The following is a 25565-nucleotide window of genomic DNA, read 5'->3' on the forward strand; positions in this document are numbered from 1 at the left end:
TTTTCCCGTGCGTAAAAATCGCATGTATTTTCAATAGGAAAAATTAAAAATCGCATCGCACTTGCATGAAACTCACACATACATGTGAGCGCAATGCAATTGTTTTTAGTCACCCATTGGAAACAATGGGACAGATTTCTATGGACTTGCAGAAAAATAGAAACGCTGTGATGTTTCCGTATCGCAGCACCGCTGCAAGAGAAACCCCCCCCCCCCCCTGTAAATAAACCCATTGCAAAGAACGGGCTCTATTTTTGTGCATCTCACACGATAAAATGGCCTGTGTAAATGCGTTCTTATAAAGAAAAAAAACGTACATTTACAGAAATGCTTCAAAAAGACCAAAAACACGCAGGTTAACATGCAACATTTCTGACAGCACATCTAATACATATCTACAGCCGTCTAAGGAGGGAGTCCGATTATGTAAAGGACAGTCCTACAACTCATCTGAACTCCCACAATGCACTGCACTTCAACATCAAGAAACCATCAAAATTTTGAGTCTGCGCTTTAGACATGAAAAGAAAACATCAATAAGGCCACTTTCACATCTGCGCAGGAACGACCCTTCGCAGATCCTGCGCAAAATACCGGAAGAAATAGTGTTTCATGCAAAAAACTAATGCACCGCATTATAGTCAATGGGGTCCGTTCGGATTCGTTCAGCCAGGGGATTCCCCTTTCCTGCCCCCCTTAACGGAGCAAGAAAACAGAACCCCCAAAGCAGCCTTACTCAATGTATCGCATGTACTGTACTTGTAAAGACAATGACTGAATCCTCCTTTGATCTGTAACCACGTTCCTTTATGACTATACTGTATGTTAGTTGTATAAATGCCTTTACACTATAAATACATGGATTTTGAGACCATTCATACTTTGGCCCCATGTTTGTTTAATTTCTGCCTTGCCGCCAGCTGTAGATTAGTGGACTAGTATGGACATAAGTTTTGCTTCTGGCCACTTGACCAGAGAAAGATCAAAATTGAATACAGATGTAACAAAGTTTAGCCCAACGCCGATAACTTCCATTGACGATGCAAATAGACGTCCTGTGCCCCAGTTTAACATGTTAAGTATTAACCCTCTGCAATCTAATGTTGAATTCAGAGTTTCCTACGAGGTTTTCTCTTTCTGCCATTATACAATGGCGCCATCTGCTGGATAGAGCCTGTACTGCGGTATGGGACATGCTTGAGAGGCCCCTGACAACAGAGCGGCCAGTAATATACAATAAGAATACCCTGCCGGACGTCTTCCGACATCGGAGCTGTACAGCCTTTAATCAGAATGTGTGAAGCATCAGACAGTAGATTGGAAAGGGTTAAGTTAAACTCTGCTACATCTGTACATGGCACCATAATGTATAGTAAGTCATAAAGTTATGTAGGGTACTATATAAAGATTAAATATATTCTTTAATCATTTTTACAGATTTGTTTTTTCATTTTTGAGGTCACAATCTATAGTTCAAAAAAACTCAACAAACCTGCAGTTCTCACACTGACCACTAAGCCTAATAATAGTCTGACACGTCCTGGTCTGTAGAGAAAACTTTTCAGCAGTCATTTCATTATAATCACAGGCAGGATTATAATGAAAGGTGACACCTATATGTAAATAACATAAGATCCACCATTCACAATAGGTCACAGCTCACCTCCTCACCCTCCCTGCACGGGTCACAAAGTATATTTGCAAGACTCTCCTATAGAATTCAATTCCTGTCCTTTGTGTCTATGAATTCTGCTGTAAAGCATATACTTAAATGTTATTAACTGCAGATCAAGCAAGATGGCCGCCCTCACACTCATGTACAGACAATAGTATGAAAAAAAAAATCTGCAATAAAAAAATAACTATTTTTTTTTTCAACATTGAAGACAAAGAGACTAATAATAATAGAAAACAATAGTTCTCCATAAGCCCGCACCTCAGTAAGACTGCAGTCCTCCCTGAATAACCATTGGAGAGTCAGAACTGAAGGCTATCCATCATGTTCTGCTAACTGGAGTGTATCATCTCCTAGATGCCAAGATTAATGAAAAGGGTTAATAACAGATTAGCAAAACTAAGCAGCGCATTTGCCAGCCTATACAAAGGAATATGTTGCACAAAGCACAAAGATTAGTATGTAGTGAGCCGTTGTATTGATAATGTCTCCAAGTCATGGGTCATCTATCACCATCATCTACGACTCCTTGAACCCTTCCATCAGCTCTGCCTCTGCACCATTCTCAACATCCATTGGTACAACTTGACTACCAACATTGAAGTTCCCAAACAGACGGAAATCACCAGTATTGAAGCCATGCAGTTGAAGACGCAGTTACGTTGGTCAGGACATATTTCCGTGATGGAGAATCACAGTCTGCCCAAGATTGTGTTGTATGGTCACCGAAACAGAGGAGCATCAATGAAGAGCTATAAGGACTTCTCAAGAGGTCCCTTGAAGTCCCTTGATCATAACCAGAGATCTATTCTAGCCTTCGGTCGCAGAGGTGGAAGACACATCACTCACCAAGCTGCCTCTTTTGAGAACACTCACTTGGCCGCTCTCGAGGTCAAGAGGGGACGGAGAAAAAAAACGAGACAGTGCAGCACCAAACTCCCTACTTACATCTTCATTTGTGAAGCCAAGTCATACTATTGGTATGATGGATGTTGGTAATAGCATCAACTCATTTTCCATATCAAAGCAGCACGTAAAACGGATACACTGGGGCAGATTTACTAATGTCTAATATTTGCACAGTGTAAACTTAGAAGATGCTCCAAATTGATCACAGCGGTTGATAAAGTTGGTGCACCATTAGACCCTTTTGTCTAACTGTACACCACCTATTGATTGTTTCATTTAGGGTGGTTTCATGCCTGCATCAGGGGTTCCGGTTTCCTGCTTCATTCGGGGAGCGGGAAAGAGAATCCCCATGGCTGAACGACTCTGTCTTAGGATGGAACCGAACAGCGCCAAACGGACCCCATTGACTATAATGGGGTCCATTCGCTTTGCGCTCCATTCTAAACCACATCCCCTTTTGGCTTGCTTAGCATCATCACCTTCTATCATTTGGCAAGAATGAAGCACCAACACAGATCTACAAATTCAAACTGTACATTTATTTAAAAACAAAAACAAAAAGTAAAAAACAAAAAAGAAATATCCTAAAAAACACAGAAATGTGAAACCACGTACAGTACATATAGGGAGAAGGGGGTTTATATACTTCAGAGGGACAATGTAGGCAGAAGTCGGACAGAACTGTAAGATAGGAGTCTCGGAGGACAGTTTTAAGTTTGTCAGAGATATAGATTCTTGTCTTTTTACACTTTTTTCTTTCTTCCTAAAGACATTAGTGATTAAAAAATAGAAATATTGGGAGGAGAGGAGGGGAGGTCAGGACAGAGTGCATGTTGGAGACAGGTTTTAAGGGGCTTCTGCAGATTCCATTATTCTTGTGGGTGCTGAACCCATGGGACCATTCTTGGGGTGCCAGCTGCTCATGTTCTAGTCCTTTCCTTTACCTTTTTTGCCTGGGGAAAGAAAAGAGAGATTATTTATGCATTTACTTAATGCAGCGCTTCCCCAACTAACGTCCTGCCCCTCACCCACACACAACACACCCATCACCCCATATTCCGCCCGCATCTTCCCCACTGTGATCACATAAAACACATTTATTACACTTTAAAGCTGACTGGTCACCTCTGCTGATATGTCAATTTTTGGGTGAATAATTGTAATTCCCATAATATAATAATTCTAGAGCATGCTTAGACCTTCGTGCTGTGCCGTCCCTCTGTTGTTCCTCCTTGACGTTTAGGAATAAATTTACAACTAGCTGTTACCAGTTGGGGGTGTGTCTCAATTCACTGATACTATCCAATGACTGCTGCCAGTACCAAACCGTAAGGACACACCCCTTCCACAATAGGAATGGTAACACCCAGTTGTCAATTTATTTATTGACAACTGGGTGTTATTTATTCTTCCAGGAGGAATAGCAGAGTGAGAGCTGGCTCTGGGTTTACATGAGCCCTTGGGCAACAGAGTCACAGTGGTCTCTCTTAGTAATTTATAGGCCCCATTGTACTCCTTTAGCAACTTTTTTTTTAAACTTCGTCCTTTAGCACCTTTTAAACGCTTCTGTGTGTTTCCTTAGTAACTTACAGGACTTGCTCTGCCCCCTTAGTGATTTATAGGTCATGTTCTGCCTGCTCAGTAATTTATAGGCACCACTCTGAGCTATTTGTAATTTATAGGCACCACTCTGAGCTATTTGTAATTTATAGGTACCACTCTGAGCTATTTGTAATTTATAGGTACCACTCTGAGCTATTTGTAATTTATAGGTACCACTCTGAGCTATTTGTAATTTATAGGTACCACTGTTCCCCCCGAATCACTTATAGGCCCCACAGTGTCCTAGCAATAAAATAATTTAAACTCATTGAACTTTCATCACGCTCTGCGATGTCCTTTATTCTCTGTCGTGGCCTCTTTTGGCTATGATCTTGTGGAACAACACAGGCAGCGCAATGACATCATCGAGCCGCCTGCATTACAGAGAGGACGCCAGGCTGCAGAACAGGAAACGCTTGGCTTCCTACAGTGCTGCTGTCATAGTCAACTGTAACCATTGTGGATACAATTGACTTCAAAGAATGAGGACCGGATTGATCTGCAGAGTTCTAAGGAAAGATGCTCCAGAATTGTTACTTCTTGGGGAATACTAGTATTTGCTAAAACAGAGAGATCGGGAGAGGTGGCAGGTCCTGTTTAATCAATAATATAGGCAATGGTATATATGAAATGCAACCAAGCTATATGGACTGGCCATAAGGACTTGCTGGACCACAGTCAGCAATAGTATGCCCTTTAGACTTTGGCTACTCGTCTTAGTCTGATCTCTCCTTCCCCTTGATTGGGGTCATCAAGAGCTGTTCCTATGATAATCTGGCTCACCTTTGGTTTTGGTCTTGATGGAACATGGTTTGGTGGCCTGCACAGTTTGCTCACATTCTGCATTGTATAGAGCCTTCTTCAGGGTTCCAGAACGGCTCTTCACACCAGTTTCAGCATTACATTCACCCCAGTTCTCGAATTTGTATTTGCAGTCAGCTGTAGGATACAGAAAGATGGGTTATAATGACCATAAGAATAACTGAATCTGAAAAACGTATACAACAGTTGAAACGCTGCTCTAGGTCACTTCCATGTACACAGCACTAATGAATATTTATGTCTGATCTAAAATCCAAGCTCAGAAGAAGTGAAGAAGAGGGTTCTTCACCTTCAATCCTGCACATGGCCATCCACGGATAAGGTCTATAGATGGCACATTTCTACCTGCGTCAGAGTTTTGCTAGAGTATATAAATATCGGAATTGTCATATCTATAAGACAACTTTTTAAAAGATGACAGGCTTAGGTATAGTAGCTCTGCTCTACGTATTGTAGTATTCCAGTCGCCAATTAATGGTCAAATAAGATAACACTTCTCCATAACGAAATCCAAACACAGACCTTCATGACAACTTCATACAGCTACAACTTCTCTGCTACTGCTAATACCTCTGTCAGTCTCCCATACAATTTAATAGTGCCTCCCTTTGTGCTTCACACAGGATTTGTGCCTCCTTTTGTGCCCCCACACAATAATAGTACCTCCTTTTGTGCCCCCACACAATAATAGTACCTCCTTTTGTGCCTCACAATGTAATACTACCCCATTGCATTCCACAGTAGTGGCTCCCTTCTTAGAGGCTCCACAAAGTGATAATAGCACTTTTGTGCCCCCCCAAATTGTTGTTTCCACACAGTAATTCCCATTTTTTGCCACACTAATAATGCCCTCTTTTGTGCTCTTACACAGTAAGCATGCCCCCTTTCTATCCTACAAAGTATTAATACTCCCTATATACTCCATAGTAGTAATCCCTCTTTTTGCCCCTACAAAATAACAGTGCCCCCTTTGTGCCCAAATAATATCCCCTTTGGGACCCCACAAAGTAATTATGCCCTCTTGGACATGCCATTACTTTGTGAGGAGTACTATCTGCCCTCAAGAAATAGTACTTCCTCTGTACACCCACAAATAGTGCTCCGTGACTTCCAAATAGTACCCCCTTTGTGCCCCACAGCAATAGTCCAGCCATACACATACCTATCCTTTTGTGCCCCCCCCCCCCCCCCCACACACACACACACACAGTAATGGTGCCCTCCTCAAATTCTCATGCAATGGGCTCAGTGCAGGCAGCGCAATGACGTCAGTGCAATCCGTGATAGCCTGTGACTGACCCTGACGTCTTGTAGGTCACATGCCTAAAGTGACTTGCGGCTTACTAGAATGAATTGCGCAACAGGTAGTTGAAGGCCATTGACCGGCATAAAAGAACATGGAGATAGAGAGCTAACTAAAGACTGTGCGGTGACAGCTGTCACACCCAACAGACCCCCTGCCAAGTAAGAAGGCAACAATATTATAAATAACACATGGTAGGTGGGGGGCCCTGGTATAGATTTTTGCATTGGGCACAGGGGCAACTAGTTACTCTTCTGTATTGAGATGCGGAAGCATTGTAATATGGATCCCCATGGTCTCCTTGCAAGTACAGATGTACCATTGATAGAATAGATCCTATGATGACCAAGCATCTCACCCTCTTAAAACGTCGGTTAGAATATGACTAAGCATCTTTCTCACCTCCAAATGGTTTCTTCCAGTTGCAGGGGACCTTGCACTTAAGTTTGCGTGTCTCTTCTTTGCATGTTCCCTCCCGGGTGCCTATACCACAGTCTTTGCTGTTAGGGTTGCATCTACCCCACTTCCATTCTGCACAGTCCGATGCTGCCTTCTTACCTTTGTCTGCTGAGTAAAAAGTAAACGCATAAGTGAGGACCACAAGGACATCTTAAAGGTTAAATCCTCCTTTGGAAGTCTTTGATTGAAGATGCAGAAAAATGTTCATAAAAATATATTTTATTCGCAAATTCGAGATTGATCTGAACGGAGTGCCAAGAGAGGAATTGATATGGAGAACCTTGCTGACTGAATTTACTTAAATGTGTTTTCTTGGACTTTTACTATTGATGACCTATATATTCAGGATAGGTCATCAACAGTTGAGCGGCGGGAGTCCGCCACTTGGGATCCCTGCCGATCAGCTGATCGCTGAGCCCACTGTCAGAGCCTCATGTGGCACAGAGTGCTAAAGCAGCAAAATGCAGTCCTAAGCTCTTGCTCATGGCCTGAAGGTTGCGAGTTCAATCCCTGCATGGTTCAGGGAGCCAGCTCAAGGTTGACTCGGCCATCCATCCTTCCAAGGTCGGTAAAATGAGTACCCAGCTTGGTGGTGGTGGGGGTAATAAATAAATTACCTGAAAGTGCTGCAGAATAAGTTGGTGCCATACAAATAAGATTTTTTTTGTGTAGCCAGCACTGGTAGCAGATAGCCCTGTTAACAATGCAGTGGCCCAGGTTGGTATGACAGGCACAATTCCTATTGAATTCAATGGTAGGTTTGTGTTTGGTATCAAACCACACTACTAAAATACAGACAGCGCTATTTGCTTTCAACACTGTCTGCACTGACAGTGGACCTCAGGATCAACAAGGATCCCGAGTGGTGGACCCCTGGCGGTCAACTTTTGTCCTATCCTAAGGAAAGGTTATCAATGGTGAAAGTCCTGGAAAACACCTTTAATCCAAAGCTTCTGGGGGGAGTTCTCCTATAAGGACAGACAACATTTGAAGACGATGTGTAGAAGTAAGAGAAAGCTAATTAAGGATAGACAGTAATATTAATGGTCATACCTTTTTTGTTTTTAGCAGCCTGAGAACTCACAGCAAGAATTGCCACCAACACAATGACACACAAAGCTCGCAAGTCCATCCTGTGAGGGCAGAAGAAAAAGCTAAAGTTTACAAGAGAACATAAAAATCACAGTTCATGAGTGAGCAGAAAGTGTCAAATTCTTCTCGGTTTTTAGTTATGTAATGCCTTATTGTTAAAACAATTCTCAGAATGGATTTTCTTGCTGTTGGAATCCCCAGAAATCACCAGTGATCTATAAGGGTATTCAGGAGGAAGTGTTACATTTCCCTACAGTGCCACCACAGGAGAAAATAAAGTATTACATGGTACTCATGTAAAGGGAAGCTGTCATCAGAAAATGACCCATTGTAAAAAAAAAATCAAGGTTTTTTTGTTGAACGTATTTGTTACAATTTGTTTTTTAAATTTCATATCACAATCTATTTAAAGAAAAAAAATCCTAAAATCCTGCAGTTCTGACATTGACCACTAAGCCTAATAATAGTCTGACACTTCCTGTTCTGCAGAGAAAACCTTTCATCTCATTATCATCACAGGCAGGATTACAATTAAAGGGGGCACCTATATACAGATAACACAGAATCGACCATACACAATAAGTGATGGTCATATCTCACCTCCTCCCCTCCCTGCACCATGACCTCTGTACAAGTCACAAAGCATGTCCAAAACACTGTCCCATAGAAGTTAATAAGTCAGCTCCTCCTTCCATTTGTATGAACGGCCCATAAAACCAAGTGTCCAGATAAAGTATTTCTAAGGCCTCCTTCCCACGAACGGATTTCCGCCGCGTAATTCGCGGCTAAAATCCGCTGCGTTGCCCGCAGCTATTAGGTTCTATCGAACCTAATAGCTCAGGGCACACGGTGCGGAATTCCGCACCGTGAAATCTCCCGTTCTCACCCGCGGCATACTCTATTTGCCGCGGGTGTACGCGCTGACGGCTTCCATTGCAGTCAATGGAAGCCGTCCGTTCACGCTATCTCCCGCTGTAACACAGCGGAAGATAGCGTGAAAACGCTTTCCCGCCTACCGCCGCCGCGTCATAGGACGCGGCTGGCGCGTCATGTGACGCGGCGGCGGGGAAACATCATGCGGGAGAGAAGAGACCGGATCCGCTGGTAAGTATGGGGGTCTCTGGTGGGCGCCGTGACGGGCTTCGCCGCAGAATATTCCGCGGCGGAGCCCGTCACGCTCGTGTGCAGCCGGTCTAAATGCTATTAACTGCAGCTCAGGCAAGATGGCCGCCCCCATAGTCATGTATAGACAATAGAATAAAAATAGCTACAAACAGACAATAAAAAACAGATTTGTAGAATGGAAAATTTGCAACAGTAGGACATTTGCACATGAAGTATTCTATCCAATAGTTTAGATATCTCATCTCTTGCCCCTTTACATACAACTATTCAGATACTTTGGGTGTATTCACACGGGCAACAATTCTGTGCACGTTCTCTCCGTATCCGAGACGGGAAGAATTTGCACAAAAAAACCCCTGTACAATTGAATGGGTTTTGTCACATGATGAATGGTCCAAGTTTGAAAGGTTGCTGCATGCCCTATTTTGGATGAGTCTCACACGAGAATTGGATGTGTCATATACGATCTTCTGCATAGACTGAACATCCATGTGCTTTGTGATGCGAGTTGAGCCTGAGACTCTTGGGTGCAACTTTTTCTCAGCTGTGTGAATGCGGCCTGAAAAATATTGGCATGCTAGTTGGAGTGGATGCAAATTTCCCAGTCTATGGCCGACTCAATAATCCAACCATCATTGTATTAGATACTAGACACAACTTCTAGTAAAAAATTTGTGAAACCTGATTTATATTCATGATGAACAGGAAAAGTAACCCTAACCCTCCAGCCCAGGCAAAAAGTCAATGCAGACGCTGCTGGTAGGACCTGTGGCTCTCCTGTCGCCCCTTCTGCGGCTTTCCTCCTGGCGCTGCCACTGCCTCTCCTCGACGGGCAATGGCGCTTGGGGGATTACACACGCCCACAGCCGATCAGAAACTGGGGTCGTTACTCAATGTCAAGAGTGCTGTATTATGTCGCCACCCCTAACTTCCGGTGGCGACATAATACAACAGTACCGTCCAGTTGTAAATTACTGATCGCCTTCCCATAGGATAGGCCATCAATAGCAGATTCGTGGGATCTACTGCCCAGGATCTCCACTGATCTGCTGTTTACTGGGCTGGAGTGTTCATACACTGAGCTAATTTCTGCAGGAAGCAGGCAGCTCTGTTCTCACTGCAGTGACCAGGCCTGGTATTACAGGCAAAGTCTCCATTCACATTAATGGAAACTTTGCCTGTAATACCAAACCTGGCCACTGCAGTAGGAATGAAGCTGTCTGCTTCCTGTAGAAATTAGCTCAGGACACAAGCACATGGGCCTGAACAGACGCCCTGCTGATCTACTATTGATGGGCTATCCTAAGGATAGGCTGTCGATAGTTTACAACTGGATAACCTATTTAAAGCTACTACAGCAGGTTGAAGCCTCCTATTATGTATGCTTGGTCTATAAATCTCCATCAGGGCTTACCAACCAAAGAAAACCCCTTCAAGATGTAACGCCAAGAGGCATTCCACCAGTGTCTTTCTTAAGCAGTGACAATCCCTACTTGGTCTTCTTCAATATCTTTTCTTGAGTCCATCTGGTTCCTAACTTCATATCAGTTGCCTTCTTGTATAGGTAATAATGTGTCAATGCATAATGAAAACCTATTAAAGAATATAAATTAGGAGGAAGTTCCAGCACCTCCGAAGTGTTAAAATAACTTTATTAAATGGGCAAAATCAGAGGAAAACTATGCATAGGATATAATGGCCGTTGTGTTTTGAGCAATGCTAGGAGTAATAGCTTTGTGGAAAAAATGTAATCCTCCATGATTATGCATGCAGAATAAGGTTATTTTCACACTTCTGAGGTGCTGAAACGTCTTCCTTGTTCATGGTGCTTAAGCAACAGCTTTCTGGGTCTGTGCAGTGAGATCAGTGGAAGATTAGTGAGGCTGGGTGGTCTGCTGTTCTTTTCTTTCTGTTCCATTCTCTTGAATAGGACTTGGCCTGCAGTACCAACATGGGCCACTGCACAATGTACAGAGCTGTCTTCTTTCTGCAGCAAAGCAGATAAAAGTTGGACAGCCCCTTTAACAGGGTTTTCCATGACATGACACATGTATTGGATATGTCATAATGGTTTGGGTGGTGCAGTTGTGACAGCTGGAGCCCCCAGTGTGCCTATTCCCAGGGAAGAGGTGGCCAGGCATAGCTATTGTCCCTGTCTAGAAGAGACACAGAAATGGCAGCCTAAGCATGACTAATCAATAGCTTTTACCCACCAAAAGGATTTCCATATATTTAACACTGATGTCTAATCCTTAGTGTAAATCAGGTCCCATCTCCAGATTCCCAAATGATCAGCAGGTTAGAGTCACTCACTGGAGCATCACTCCTCCACTGCAGTATTGATACATGGGTCCTAACCACATGTCCAGTACTGCAGCTCAGGCCTGAATAAAGACAACGGCATATGGAGGTCACTGTGTCAGGTACTGTAGTGAAGGGACAGCTGAGAACCAGTGAGTATCCATGCCCTTTCCTTCTGACCGGTGGGGGTCTTAAGTTTGCAACACCACTGAACACACATTGATGTTGTAAGAATGATTGATATAAATTGTTTTATACATTGTTTTTTTTTTTGTTTATTGCAATTTTGCTTGGACTTATGAAAATCAGTCAAAAAGAAAAACAGCCTTTAGAATGAACTATATTTGACCTGTCCCACTTAGTTGCTGAGCAAAAGAAAAATCTCCAGGGTTAAGGCATTACTATATATTATTATAGATATTTGATTGCCCGCATTCTCCACCAAAAAATGTTAGTGTATTCTGTTCAATTTGGACAATACTTAAAGGGCATCAAAGCCTTATCGAGCCTATCCTAAGGATAGGTTACCAAATAAAATCCTAGGAAATCCCTTTAGAGGGATATTCTCAAGCATTTATGGCATAGTCATAAGATATGCCATAAATACATGATAGATGGGGATCCCAGAGGTAGAACCCTCAGCCAACAGGAAAACAAGGTTGCCTGGAAAATGTAAAGCAGCCGCCAGTTGCATCAGTGAAGGTGTCTGCAGTTGCATGTATTTCTCTCCATTAAAATCTATGGGGAGCTAAAGAAAATGTCAAATGTTGCACATGTTAATATGCATATCCATTTATATTAATTATGTGCAGCAATTGTTTAAAACGATGCACCATAATATACTTGATACATAGGTATCGCAAATTAAATAGATGACTCATTAAAGATCAAACTAACCCCCTCCCTTGTTTCCAACTTCATGGTCCACTTCTCACTGACATCTGTTGCTTAAAGACTGCATAGTGTGCCCTATACAATAGTGGGCTAATAGCCTCAAGCACATTCCAGCCACAGGACCCAGCATGGTGCTCTCCCCAGGAGGAAGATTCCCATCTAGGACCTTGACTAGTGTTTAGAGAGTCACAGAACAGCCAGTCATGTGCACACAATTCCTTAATCCTGGTGCTATACAGCAATAAAACAGCACAAAGGGGAATATCATAAACTCAGACATGAAGGACCAGACTAAAATAATCAAGTAAGGTAGGTTTATATTAAATCCCGAGTAAAACCAGTGTAAAAAAAACAAGGCATAGTGGGCAGTTCAAAACAACAAACGCAGCTCTGCTGTATCGGACAAATTCATCTCTTCTACATCTGACAATCTCAACTCGCTGGAAAAATTGTGCACCATCGCTATACCATAATTTAGCATTAAACATAAATGTATCATACAAAGAGTGGATCTAGTAGAGGGGAATTTGTCTGTTTTTGTGCATCATGATAACCAAGTTACCCCGACTCTGCTAGCTTGTCTATAGCCATAAGAAAAGATGGATGTTAATGGCTAGCAGAAAAAACACAATGTTACAGCAAGCTTTCGAGACTCCTTGGCCTCTTAATCAGGCTTATAATAGCAGATATTTGCCTGACGAGGGGCCAAGAAGTCTCAGAAGCTTGCTGTAACATCATTTTTTTTTGTAAGCCATTATATGGTATCCTATCTACAAGATTAATATGGTATCCTATCTACAAGATAATGGGAAACATAATATTTTGTTCTACTGGCTAATATGATACCAACTTTTTTTTCATGGAACACACATAACGTGGCATAGTGTGGCAAATGAAAAACTTAAAGGTGGTGTACCAAAATTCCATGTTATCCTCTATCCATAGGATAGGATGGGGGACTCACGGCTAAGACCTCCGACGATCTCCAGAAGGGCACTGCCTTGTCCTGTTCTTCCTGTCACTGCAAGGGTTGCCTCTTCCCACACAGGGATGTCAGCATGACGGGAGTGCTGGCCAATCATGTACAGTCAGTGCTCCATTCATTTCAATGGGGTTGACAGAAATACCCAAGTGGGTGCTGCTTGAGTATTTCCACAGTCCCATTGAAAATGAATAGAGCGCAAGCCCACTTGTGTGTCCAGGACTCCATGCAGTCTCCTCCTCACTGTGGGAGATGCAGTAAGACATGGGATCCCCGATCTCAAGATTGGTGGAGTTCTCAGGAGTGAAACCCCCACGATCACTAAATTATTCCCTATCCTATGGGTAGGGGATAACTTGCAATCTTGGTACAACCCCTTTAACTCAACTAGATCTGTATGTATGCAGATACATATTCTAAAAGCACACATTGTAGGCTATAAATTCTGATAAAAAGTGCAGAAAACTCCTGGAAAAGTGAAGAACCATCAGTAAGACGCCACAAACGTTAATGGAAATCTGTCACCAGATTATCTAGAATCAGTAGGCACCACAGTGCTCCGTGCCACATGGCACACAGCATAAGCATATATTTGGAAAAAGGACGAGATTTATTAGAAATGTAAAAACTCACTTTTAAACTTTGGCGCTGTGTATGCAAATCAACATGCCTTGAGTCACAGAGGCGGGCCACCGGTGCGCCAAGTCACACCATCCTGCCTTCCTACATGCCTGCTCCTGACGTCAGTGCAAGCAGTGGTGAAATCCTGCACTTGTGCTGTGTGGCTCTCTGCCCCAGCAAGAAATGGACATGCACACTAAAGTCAAATTAGACTTCACTGCTGCTTGCATTGATGTCAAAGGCAAGGGGAGGCATTGAGGCGAAGGAGAGAGCATGAAGAAAGGTGCGACTTGGAGCATGGGCAACCTTCTGCTGTGACTCAAGGTGGATCGATCTGCATAATTGATGCCAAAATTTAAGTTAGTTTTTGCACTTATAATAAACCTTTTCCTTTTTACAAAGATATGCTTATGTTGTGTGCCATGTGGCACCGAACGCTATGGTGCCTGCTTATTATCGATAATCTAAAGGGGTTCTGTTATTAGAAAACAAAAAATTCTATACTCACCTATTCCTCTCCCGACAGTCTTCTTACTGCAACTTCTCCCCGCCGATCTTCTCCTGTCTCCTGCAGTCCCCCGGTTGCACCTCACCTCCAGCCAGCCGATTCTTCTTCCATTGACGAAACGCCCATTCTCTGTAGTCTTCTTCCTGCCGGGCAATGTAAACTACGTCACTAGTGATGTAGCGTTCATAGCCTAGCAGGGAGTGCCGAGCTAGTGCCGAGCTAGTGCCGAGACTGTGCATACGTGCTGCCTCTGTGCTATAGCATATGAATTGTTGTGGCGAGACAGCGCACATGCACAGTCTCAGCAATAGATCTGCATTCCTTCCTAGGCAGTGAATGTTACGTCACTAGTGACCTCACCTACGCTGACCAGCCGGAAGAAGAATGCAGAGAATGAATGCATCATAACAAGAAGAGGAGGATCTGGCCGGCTGGAGGTGAGATGACCTGGAGGACTGGAGAAGATCAGCGAGGTGAAGATGCGGTAAGAAGACTACCTGGAGAGGAGTAAGCAAGTATTGATTTTTTTTTTATGACAAAACCCCTTTAATACAAAATCTGCTGCTTTATTTTTGTTATTCATTTAGAGAAAGTTTTGAAATGGTTTTCTCTACAGATACAGTTGCCAAAATTGGTATGGTCCATTAAAGATCTGTCCTCCTCCATTGTATGGAAGACACCATAAATGTCTGATGGTGCAGACAAATTTCCAAAAACCTAAATTTTGCATGTATTAAAATTAAGGATACATTTTTTAGGACCTCATAAAACATAATGTGCGCCCACATCATTATTTCCTCTCCATATGGATTCTACTAACTCCAACTTGTCAATGAAGTATCCTTAGAGGTCAACATTTTTTTCCAGAAACCTTCACTAGTAACTGGCATCTATGAACGAGTCCAAAGTACCCTCAAGTTAACTATTCCCTCTCATGGAATGCCAACGCGTCCACCAAAGCTTTGCCTTGAAGCTCCTGGGCCCTGGTGCAAAATCAGTAACAGAGACCCACTGACCATGTACCATTTATAATACTGGTGTCCAGTTAAGATGCAGATGGGCTTTTGTGCACCAGGGCCTGAGGGTGTTACTACTTCTGCCCCACTGAAACAAACATTTATTTTTTAAATTAGAATTGTATGGATTTGGCCAATTCTATCACATAATACTTCATTTTTTCAATGTTTTACTGCAGACCAAAGCCAAAAATTAGCCAAGGAAGACTGAATGCTACTTCCATGAAAATTCTACTTATTTTTGTATCCAATCACATTCTTAAGTTAGCCGTAGGAGTTAGATTTTGTCTGCAGATCCCAATGATCTTCGTAGGATCCACCAATAATTTAATCAAAATCAGTTGACAGGTCAACCAAGGATGTGGCGGATTAACTGATAAGGCTTCCTGCTGTACTGGAACTATGTGCATGATCAACTGATCCAAGTCAGCATGGTAATGGTGGATTCGGCAGCCATAGTTATTGGCTGGACTATTGTTCATCTATCGGCTATCTGATGTCATACATCTAACAACCAAATTTAGAATTACGTAAACACAATCACAGCAGTGCCCATCACTAAACTCTACAAAGAGTAGACCATTTTGCAAATGTATCATGCTGGATTGTCTTCAAAGAGTCAACAGACCTGCAAGAACATACCCCCAAGAATAACATTTCACCAGTACATATAAGTTCTTGAGCTTTCCTCCAAACCTAAAAAGGAAAATTTGGTAGAAGAAAACATCTTCCAGGGCCTGCCTAGTTTGGAAAACCCATTTAAAAATACTCTATTAGGGAATTCCAAGTTCAGGTCATCAACTATTACAGACAGTGAGGAAAGGCTACCCTACATAGAGCGTCTCTTGCTGTGGAGGACTCAGCATGTCCATGTATTACACAGACAAACAGTAATTTCAATGTGAAGAGCTTAATGCTTCATTTCACCTGTGGAGGGCACTGCAGGAAAATTGAACACGTACTGCTAAGTTCCTCCACAGATTCTATTGTGGGTCCTAGCACCCTGACGCTCTATGAACATCTTATTTACACGGGATCCTTTTAATAAATAGATTGTTCAAATTGGAGAACACCTTTAATGGGTTTTTTTTTTAGAAAACTGGTAAATTTTGCGTCAGTACAACCAAATACTCCAGTGGTATAAGGCTCCAAGGTAATAATCTCCAACCCATGGCTCTTCAGCTATTGTGGAAACCAGCTGTCAAGCAATACTAGGCATTATAGTTTTACGCCAAGAGAGAAACCACTGATTTAGGTCCAAGTCTACACTGCAATATGAACAAAAGAAACTTTATGGATGGAAAACCACAACCAAACCTAGGCAAGGAAACTTGGAAACTGGTAGGGTTGTACAACCGGCCTAACCTGGAGAAGAGCAGGAAAACCAGCATCGGTCTCCTCAAATGGACCAGCACATTGACCTTTATGTTACGAGGAATGAAGAAGAAACAGGAGGATGTTCGGTGCCACTGGATAAGGACCCAATAATGCGTTTCAGTATCGAATGTCAACTTCATAGGGGCACTCCTGATGAAGGTGTCGATCCAACACCGAAACTCATTGTCCAAATAAAAGCATTTATACTCTATGGGGTCCTTGTCATCTAGCAGCGCCGAACATTCTTCGGTTTCTTCTTAGTCCAAGTTGCCTTTATATATGACTTTTCATAAAATGTTGGTTAACCCAAATGATAAACAAATACGTTACATAATTTTATTAGCTTTGAGCTGTATTTACTCTTGCAGGCTCATTTCCTGCGCCAAGTGGAAATAAAATCTTGAATTGGGTACTAAACCGATTGTGTAGTCCGGATCTCTGGAGTCTATGAATTGCCATGACATCATATAGGTGCAAAGTTTATTAGAAAGTAGCAGATATTGAGGCACCATGCATAACAAGGAAATATCTATAATAATCACCTATCTCATATCTGCAGATGTAGCAAAGGTTAACTTGACATTATAACTTAGCTACAATGTACTACAATGGCGTAAATTGAGTTATCATGATCGGTCAATCATGTTAACAATTGCTACATCTGTATCTCATATCCATCTAGCTAATGTTTAACCTATTACAAATTAAACCACTGCACCCCGAGGCAACAAAGCAGTTAACTTTTTCTATAATTGAACTCTTAAAACGGTCTCAATCCCCGGTCCTCGTTTTTTCTCCTCAAAGTCAATAATCTAATGTTAACATTGGCCGAGAGCCACAACTTCTGTGGATTTAAAACACACACAGGATCAAGCCCAGCATTTCATGTCATGTTCACGTCTCCAAATTCAGGATTACACATTAATTGCCCAATTAACTTTAACTGGATCGCGGTGCTTAAGGAAATAGGGGGTTCTCGCTCGTTAGGGAATCCACAGGTCGAGAGCTTTTGGATGTCGGTCAAATACAGCATATTAAAAGCTGCATAAATATTTGAGAAGCCACATGAGAGAGTTTAATGGAGTGGGGAAGAGCCATTGAGGTTAACAAGAGGGGGATGAATACGTAAGAGGCTAGGGAACTTAGAGAAGGTGAAGATTTGCGTAATGATAGTTCGAAGCCAAATTAATTTAGGGCACTTGTCACTCAATGGAGGGTGTTTATATAATGGAGGGAGCAAAAATTTTATAAACTTACGAAAATTTTCTGTAAAATTATATATATATGACACCTACATATTCTGTGATGCTATACACAGATTGTAAAAAGCCCCAAAAACGATCTTTTTGGTCCCTTAAGACTTGCCCTAAAACTATGAAGAGAAGCAAATACCAATATTGGGCTTTCCTAACCTGCGCCATGTATTTTTCCTGATAAAAAGTGAATTCGAGTCAGGCTGTAAAAGAACGTGAAAACTAAATAAAGTTTCAAAATCAAACTGTAACTTTTTGAAACAATTTCTTAAAAATACATTTACATTGAGTAAGTTGATTCTTTAGGCAACAACCCGGATCATCGTTCTCCTCTAAGACGGTAGGATTGAATATACTCTTATGCTCTCCAGGGAGCACTTTGTAATAAAGTGGGTGGAATTTAAGGGGAGTATTCTTTTGTAGGTACCACAATAAAGAAAGTAATTGTCCCCTAGCCGCTTGCAATCTCCTGCATGGAAAAGATCATATTGATTTATAATTCCTGCAACTGTTTTTGTCATTTAAACAATGCCAAGGGGCCTTCAAAAGGGGCAAGCCAGGTATGGGGGATGGGGGGGGGGGGCATCTAGAACTTGTTTAACTAAAGAAAACATCATTAAATATTCTGAAACTTAAGATATAAAGAACTTAACATAAGTTTTCCATCTCTCAAGAACTAGATCTCCTGCACATCCCTGCAGCATCCTTCATCTCTCCCTCTTTACCTCAATAGTCCTTTATCCTCAGGATAGCACCACTTCCTATAAACTCAACTATTTACTACTCCAGTGATGAATAGAAGGTTATTAAAGGGGGTGTGGGGCTTTAGACATCTCTGAGGTCAAGACCCTTGTGACCTTTAATAAGTGTCTATAAGGATAGGAGGTTGTCCTGGAGGAAGTATCTTGTGCAGGCTAGTTGTATACTCAGATACCTTCATCTCCTGTGCTCATAGAGTCATTGACTCCTTTCGATTTTAAGGTGTAAGGGGCAAAGTCCTTCAGCCTGATTGCTAGTAGATGGTTTAGTCAATGTTAGCAGAACATAGAGACCCTATGTAAATGAAGAACATTGCAACAATTCCAAGGATTTGGTATAAAGATTGTAGGAGAAAAGTTCTTTTCAGCATCTAGAGCCCTGAGCATCTACGGGGCTTCTAAACTTCTCCAAACTTTTTGCACCCTCCCAGAGTTGTTGTCTAGGACAGAAGTACTGGTAGCTCTTACCTGTGCACCGGCACTAGTCTCAGCCTCCTGGTCCTGGTTGTGTGTGGAGTGAAAGTACAAGCAGCAGAGAGCACTGTGTTCTTCTTATCTCCTCCTTTGTGTTTCCCAACTAGTTTCAGCTAGTTGGACAGAAACCTTTCAATTATCTGCTCAGCTGACACCAGTAGGGAGTTTTCCCAAACTCTGCCCAGCTCCAACCCTCCCCCTGAAGTATAAAGAAGAGGGGAGGAGGAGGTGGTGGTGGAAGGGGAGGGGTGGGCTATACTAGCCATTTCACATTAGCCAGCTGTGCCAAATCTGGACTCTGCAAATCTGAGGGTCTGACTCTATACCTAGAAGTCCCTAGCTGCTATGTGCTGGAATGTGTCACACTTGTATGCATCCTCCTCAAAGTCAGAGGACATTGGGGATAGTAAGGTTTAACCTCTTGCTTGCAAGACCAACAATGGTTTGAGACATCCGTAATAAGCCACATTTGTATCATGGCCTTATGACCTGGAGACCAAGCAATTCTGCTGAACTAAAACTTAGATGACCATAGAACTTAATGAAGTTCAGTTCATTGGTACCAGGGTGGTGGGTACTTGGGTAATGTAGACACAAGAACCTGATCATAGTACAGATGCATGTAACCAATCTATCCCTTAACACTACACGACATTGTATAGATCACACATAGTACATGCCGTTATGTCTGATCATTTGTGCTCTGTATCAAGTCATCTATTTTTTTATTGGTTTTCCAACTTTTTGGAAAATTATTTCAACGCATATCTTCTGCTTCAACGGTCATGAAGTGGGCAACATATCAAGCCAAGAACTGGACACGGTGTGAGGAAATTATAGGTTCTAATATTGCACTAAGAATGAAGTTGGAAGCTTGGGAGAAGTCTCATCAAATATGTAGGCTTTGTTAAGGCCATAGGTATGTCTTCATGTATGGTTGGGCTTAAAGGAGTTGCCTGGAGGTGTATCTTTAATCAGGACCCCCTATTTAGACCATGTGCCAGTTATAATTAGTGTTTTCTTATGTAGCAGAGAGGTCTTCAGGTTCCCTCAGGCACCAAAGCTTAGAAGCAACTGCCACCTCTGTACTCTCTATAGTTAAAGGGTTGTCCTGTTGTAAACTATTTGTTGCATATTCTCAGGACAGGTCAATTGAGCGGTTGTTCACTAGGCCATTGCATTTGTGCACTGAGCTCATTTAAGCAGGAAGCAGACAGCTCTGTTCTTATTGCAGTGGCCAGGCTTGGTATTGCAGGCAATAAAGTGAATAGGAACTTGGCCTGTAATACCAAGCCTGGCCACTACAGTGGGAATGGAGCTGTCCGCTTCCTGCAGAAATCAGCACAGTGCACAAGTGTAGTGACTCGGAAAACAGCTGATCAATGGGGGTCCTGGGCGATGGACACCCATCAATCTACTATTGATGACCTATCCTGAGAATATGTCATAAATAGTTTACAACTAGACAACTCCTTAAAACCCTGGGGGGTTTCTAATCAAGACAACAGCCCCTCTCCATATATTCTGTTAGGTTATACAGTATATTAAGTCGATTAAGGGGAATTCTGTAATAATTTATAAAATCCTGTATTAACAGGCTGCACCTTATATCCTATATTGGATATACTGGCACTCTTCATAGGCTAGAACCTCCTAATAGAAAGTCTATAGGACTACTCTACGACTTTATAACAAATATGTACATACTTACAGCCATAAAAGTGATATTCCTTCTGTGGTCAGAGCCAGGAATTATGGCACAGCAGATCGTGTAAGTACCTCAGTAACTTCTGCAAAACCAGTTTCTCATGGAAATATATAATCTAGCAGATCCCAAAATATATATATATATATATATATATATATATATACACGGAGCATGTTAGAAGCACAGTAAATTTGAGCAGTTATCTAGTAACAGGCGCTGCAGCTATTGGGTGACATTATGGGGTCTTCATGCCAGTATGAGATTCAATGGTGTCACTTGCTATAGTGAAGAATGCCTACAACACTTCCACCCTTGTGTTTCAGGGTAAGATACGTGCTTGGACTCAATGCTGAAGTATGGAATATTAGGGGAGCAGAAAGAAAAACCCTCAGCTTCAATTGTTGTGCTACAAAACACCATCAGAGTTCATTTCACTTTATGTCTGTGGCAACTTTAAGGCTGGGCTCACACACGCCGGAATCCCGGCAGAAATCTCACGGTTTGGCCGCAGCAAAAAAACGCAAGATTTCCGCTGGGAAAAGCGCTGCTTCAAATCCCGCGACACTTAGCCGACGGTTTTGAAGCGGCCTGGCCGCACGCTCTTATGCTGCGGCCGGCGCTGCCATAGAGGAGAGCGCGGCCGCAGCGGAAGAAGAAAAAAATTTACATGCTGCAGCCGGTGAATCCGTGCCGCAGCGCCGGCTTGCACCGGCTTTGCCGTCCTGTGTGAACGAGATTTCTGAGAAATCTCGTCCACATGGCTGGCTAATCCCGGGATTAGCGTCAGCAGGCGGATATGCGGCGGCGAAGTTCGGGACGGAATTTTCGCAGCAAATTTGCCCAGTGTGAACCCAGCCTGAAAGGGGTTCTCCAACTTGTGATGATACCTTCCTATATGCTTGTAATCTTCAAAGTTGTATACACATTTGCATCCCATATTTATTATAGTTTAAATGCATTTAAGATAAAAAAAACTGATTCAACCGTTTTGTGTATACAGCTTAAATGCAGACATAGGTCTCCAAGGTTACAGACTACAAACAAACCCTGTGTAGTCTGATGCCGCAAGTCCTGCGTTACTTTCTTCCATAAGCCTATCTATAGTTGAACAAGAAGAGAAGCAGAGGGAGTGGAGTAAGGGAGGTTTCACATCTGCCCTCGGGGTTCCACTTTCCTGCTTTGTTTAGGAACCAGGAAAGGGCAACCCCCGTGGCCAAACGTTTTGTCTCAGGACAGGACTGAACAGCACCAAATAGATCCCATTGACTATAATGGGGTCCATTCGGTTTCTGCTCAGCTGCCCGACTTTTGGACGGAAGAAAAAGCGCTGCATGCAGTGCTTTTTCTTTTTGTATTTTGGGCCACATTTGCAACGGAACCTAAAACCAGAGGTTCCAACGCAGATGGGAAACCGGCCTAACACATGACAGTAGCATCAGACTACATAGAGAGTATTTGCTTGGATGACACCATCACTTAAAGCAGACCGTGATTGGCTTCTACAACCACATAGCATGACACTTTTTTGGGTGGTACGTCATCTTTTTTGATTGGCATTGAAGGAACTCCCAGTGACTGAAAGTACAAAGAACGGCATCAAATTTTGTTTTATTTAGCACTACCAACCTATACGAAACCCCTTTAAGTCATTTAACCCTTTCCAATCCACTGTCTGACATCTGAAGACATTCTGATTGAAGGCTGTACAGCTCCGATATCGGAAGAAGTCCGGCAGGGTATTCTTACTGTATATTACTGGCCGCTCTGTTGTCGGGGGCCTCTCCAGCATGTCCCATACCGAGGTACTGGCTCTAGCCAGCAGATGGCGCCATTGTATAATTGCAGAAAGAGAAAGCCTCCTAGGAAACTCACAATCCAAAATTGGATTGCAAAGGGTTAATAAATCAAGCTCGCCAACCAAAGTTTCTGTACAAAAGGATGAAACAAGAGCTAAAGGAAATACAGAAGAATGAAGTAAACACCATAGCACAGCTCAGTCGTATCAAAGGTTTTATCTCACACCTTCATCGTATCAGCTGCCAGCTGGCTATAGACATGATGATGGAAGATGCCTTCCAATGCATGACCAACTCGTAGTCTGGCTACAGTTTTGGCCAGCTGTAACGGGGGCGTGCTTAATGTGGAGAAAGGAGAAAGCTGCTGCCAGAGACTTCTGGCAATGGCTTATCTCTTCGATAGCATAGGCAGACCTACTTGTGAGTTGTTTTGGGTAGTTCCTTCGAGACAGGTGCAAGATAATTTTAAGGTTATGAGCAAGGATGAGGCGCAAGATTACGAACGTCGCATCCTGTTGTTGGCCACAAGTTGCTGGCCAATGGTATGAGATGGCAGGGTCCGACTGCTTCAGTGGACTCTGGCTCTGACACAATAATGGGAAACAGGGCGTTAAAGGTCTGGCAGAAGACAACCACCTTTGCAGTTGACTTGAAGCAAATCACTTGCCACCAGGGTCTATGTCTTCTGAGATGATTCACAAATAACCTATCAATTTTTTGATGGTATGTCCTGCATTTATGACGCAATTAAAAGTGAATGTGCACAAATGGAGAATCATTTCTTCTGGTAGGCCCAAGCAATCCCAGAGATGGTATGAAGGCTAAGGCTATGATGAGTGACTAGGCTATTTTAGGCCTACACATCCCATGATATTGAAGTTCCAGTTTTTAAATCCCCAGGCCCATATACTGGCAATGGAAGTTTTGGTATCATATCAGCAGTATGATCATGTCTTTTGGTTGGGATCCACAGAACTCATTGACTGAAGCTGTGTAGTGGGTCAGTCCTGATAGATATAAAAAAGGGAAATTATGCTACGCGGAGAGTAATGCAGCTTAGAAAGATGTGGTTCTGCCTCGAAGAGCTGTGAGTGTGGAAGGCCACAAACCCATTTGGTGCAGCGTAAGCTCAGTTGAGAAGTACAGAAGTATCCCGGTACCGGGTGTCAAGTGTAACCAGCGGAGTGAACCTCTACGACCTTGTTCATCATCATTCTTGTTCCAAAAACAAGTTTGAAGCATGCAACAGTTGAGTGAGTTTTGCCAAGTACTATGCAAATAAGGCAAATAGAACAATACCTCTGCAGTGCAACCTATTAGAAGGCAGCATTTCTGCAAGCCAATGTTAGGCTCTTTATACAAGCCTTGTAACAATCGCTGGGAATTGAAAGCCAAGCCAGAATCCATACACAGACAGCTGTTTTGGGGTGTTTGCCCCTCATCAGTGTGTAGTAGGTTTCTGGCTTGACAAGCGAGAGGCAGTGACGTAGGTCAGCAATGCTATCTTTTCTCCTTAGGGAGAGCACCTAGAAGGTGAATGACTGAGCAGACCTATAAAGCCATTCATGCTCCTATGGGTAATAGGTAGAGATGAGCGAGTATACTCGCTAAAGGCAATTGCTCGAGCGAGAATTGCCTTTAGCGAGTATCTCCCCCGCTCGAGACAGAAGGTTCAGGTGTCGGCGCGGGGGAGCGGTGAGTAGCGGCCGTCAGCAGGAGGGAGCAGGGGGGAGAGAGGGAGAGAGAGATCTCCCCTCCATTCCGCCCCGCTGTCCCCCGCCGCTCCGTGTCCACTGCCGGCACCCGAACCTGCCGTCTCGAGCGGGGGAGATACTCACTAAAAGCAATGCTCGCTCGAGCAATTGCCTTTAGCGAGTATACTCGCTCATCTATAGTAATAGGCAAATAACGGAGACGGAAAAATACCTCTGCAGCGCCACCTATTGGAAGGCAGCATTCCTGCAAGTCAATGTTAGACTCTTTATACAAGCCTTGTAACTGACTGGAAATTGAAAGCCAAGCCAGAATCCATACACAGACAGCTGTTTCGGAGTACTATGCGATGTGACTTGCAATAGATTCAACTACGTCCAGCCATATCGTCAGTGGGGCTGTCCAGGGACTGAGGAGGGCTACAACATTATTTATCCCATGCCAACGACTCCAGGAACAGACCCGGAGCCTATTCTGAACCGGGTGACTGTACCCTTGCTACACTTGGGAACTTTCACCTGGTCGGTAATCATTGCCCAAATGATGGACTACAACTTTGGTTGTCGCTGCAGTTTCCCTTTGCAATGAGGCTAGGGCCTTTAAAACATACGGGGTCCATTTGTGACATTAAACCAGTTTTTTAGTACGGACTAAAAGTTTTCATTCCGTCTTCACTCCTCATTTCCTTAGATGGTCAGTGCATTAGATTGGGAATCTAAGCATCTCACTTCCGGACTTTGGATTGATGTGAAAACAGAGTATGTATCAATGACTTTCATGGCCGGTAAAAGTTTTCTCATCCGAACATTTCGGTGAAGCTGGTACAGGAGTGTGCTGGGGGAGGGGGCACTAAGACTGGCTTTATTTCAGACTTGATGGCTTGCCCATTCTCTACCCCCCTCCACTCTTCAAACTCTTTTAATGAACTGCATCTTGAGTGGTTTACAAACAGCTCTCTCTCCCCTGCAGTTAAACCTTTGTGCTTTGAGAAACAGAAGAGAGAGGGGGAGAGAGCTTGTATCCTATTACAGCCCCTACTCCAATAGGAGATGAGGAGCAGCGGATGAAGGGGGGGGGGGGGGGGGGCTCCCTCTCTTGACCTGGAGCAGCCCGATTCAGTCCCTGGCGACTGAGTGTTGAGCTGTGAGTAATGTGTTACTGCAGGATGTTACTCCAG

At 43.1% G+C, this 25565-nt stretch overlaps 1 protein-coding gene across 2 annotated transcripts; it reads right to left on the reverse strand.

The window, feature by feature from the left end:
- Positions 1–3102: 3102 nt before the first annotated feature.
- On the reverse strand, positions 3103–19349 carry MDK (midkine). Of its 2 annotated transcripts, none has more exons than XM_066583398.1 (5): positions 19166–19349; positions 7824–7903; positions 6714–6875; positions 4970–5125; positions 3103–3537 (listed from the first exon to the last, which is right to left on the reverse strand). In XM_066583398.1, exons 2-5 carry the CDS (start codon positions 7900–7902, stop codon positions 3512–3514), a joined length of 423 nt encoding a protein of 140 aa, XP_066439495.1. In that variant the 5' UTR covers position 7903; positions 19166–19349; the 3' UTR covers positions 3103–3511. The 2 variants fall into 2 exon arrangements, with proteins under 2 accessions (XP_066439495.1, XP_066439494.1); XM_066583397.1 differs by having other exon boundaries at positions 6714–6878; positions 19166–19347.
- Between the last annotated feature and the right edge of the window lie 6216 nt (positions 19350–25565).

The sequence above is a fragment of the Eleutherodactylus coqui genome, chromosome 11, assembly GCF_035609145.1.
Source record: "Eleutherodactylus coqui strain aEleCoq1 chromosome 11, aEleCoq1.hap1, whole genome shotgun sequence".
Classification (NCBI taxonomy): Eukaryota; Metazoa; Chordata; class Amphibia; order Anura; family Eleutherodactylidae; genus Eleutherodactylus; species Eleutherodactylus coqui.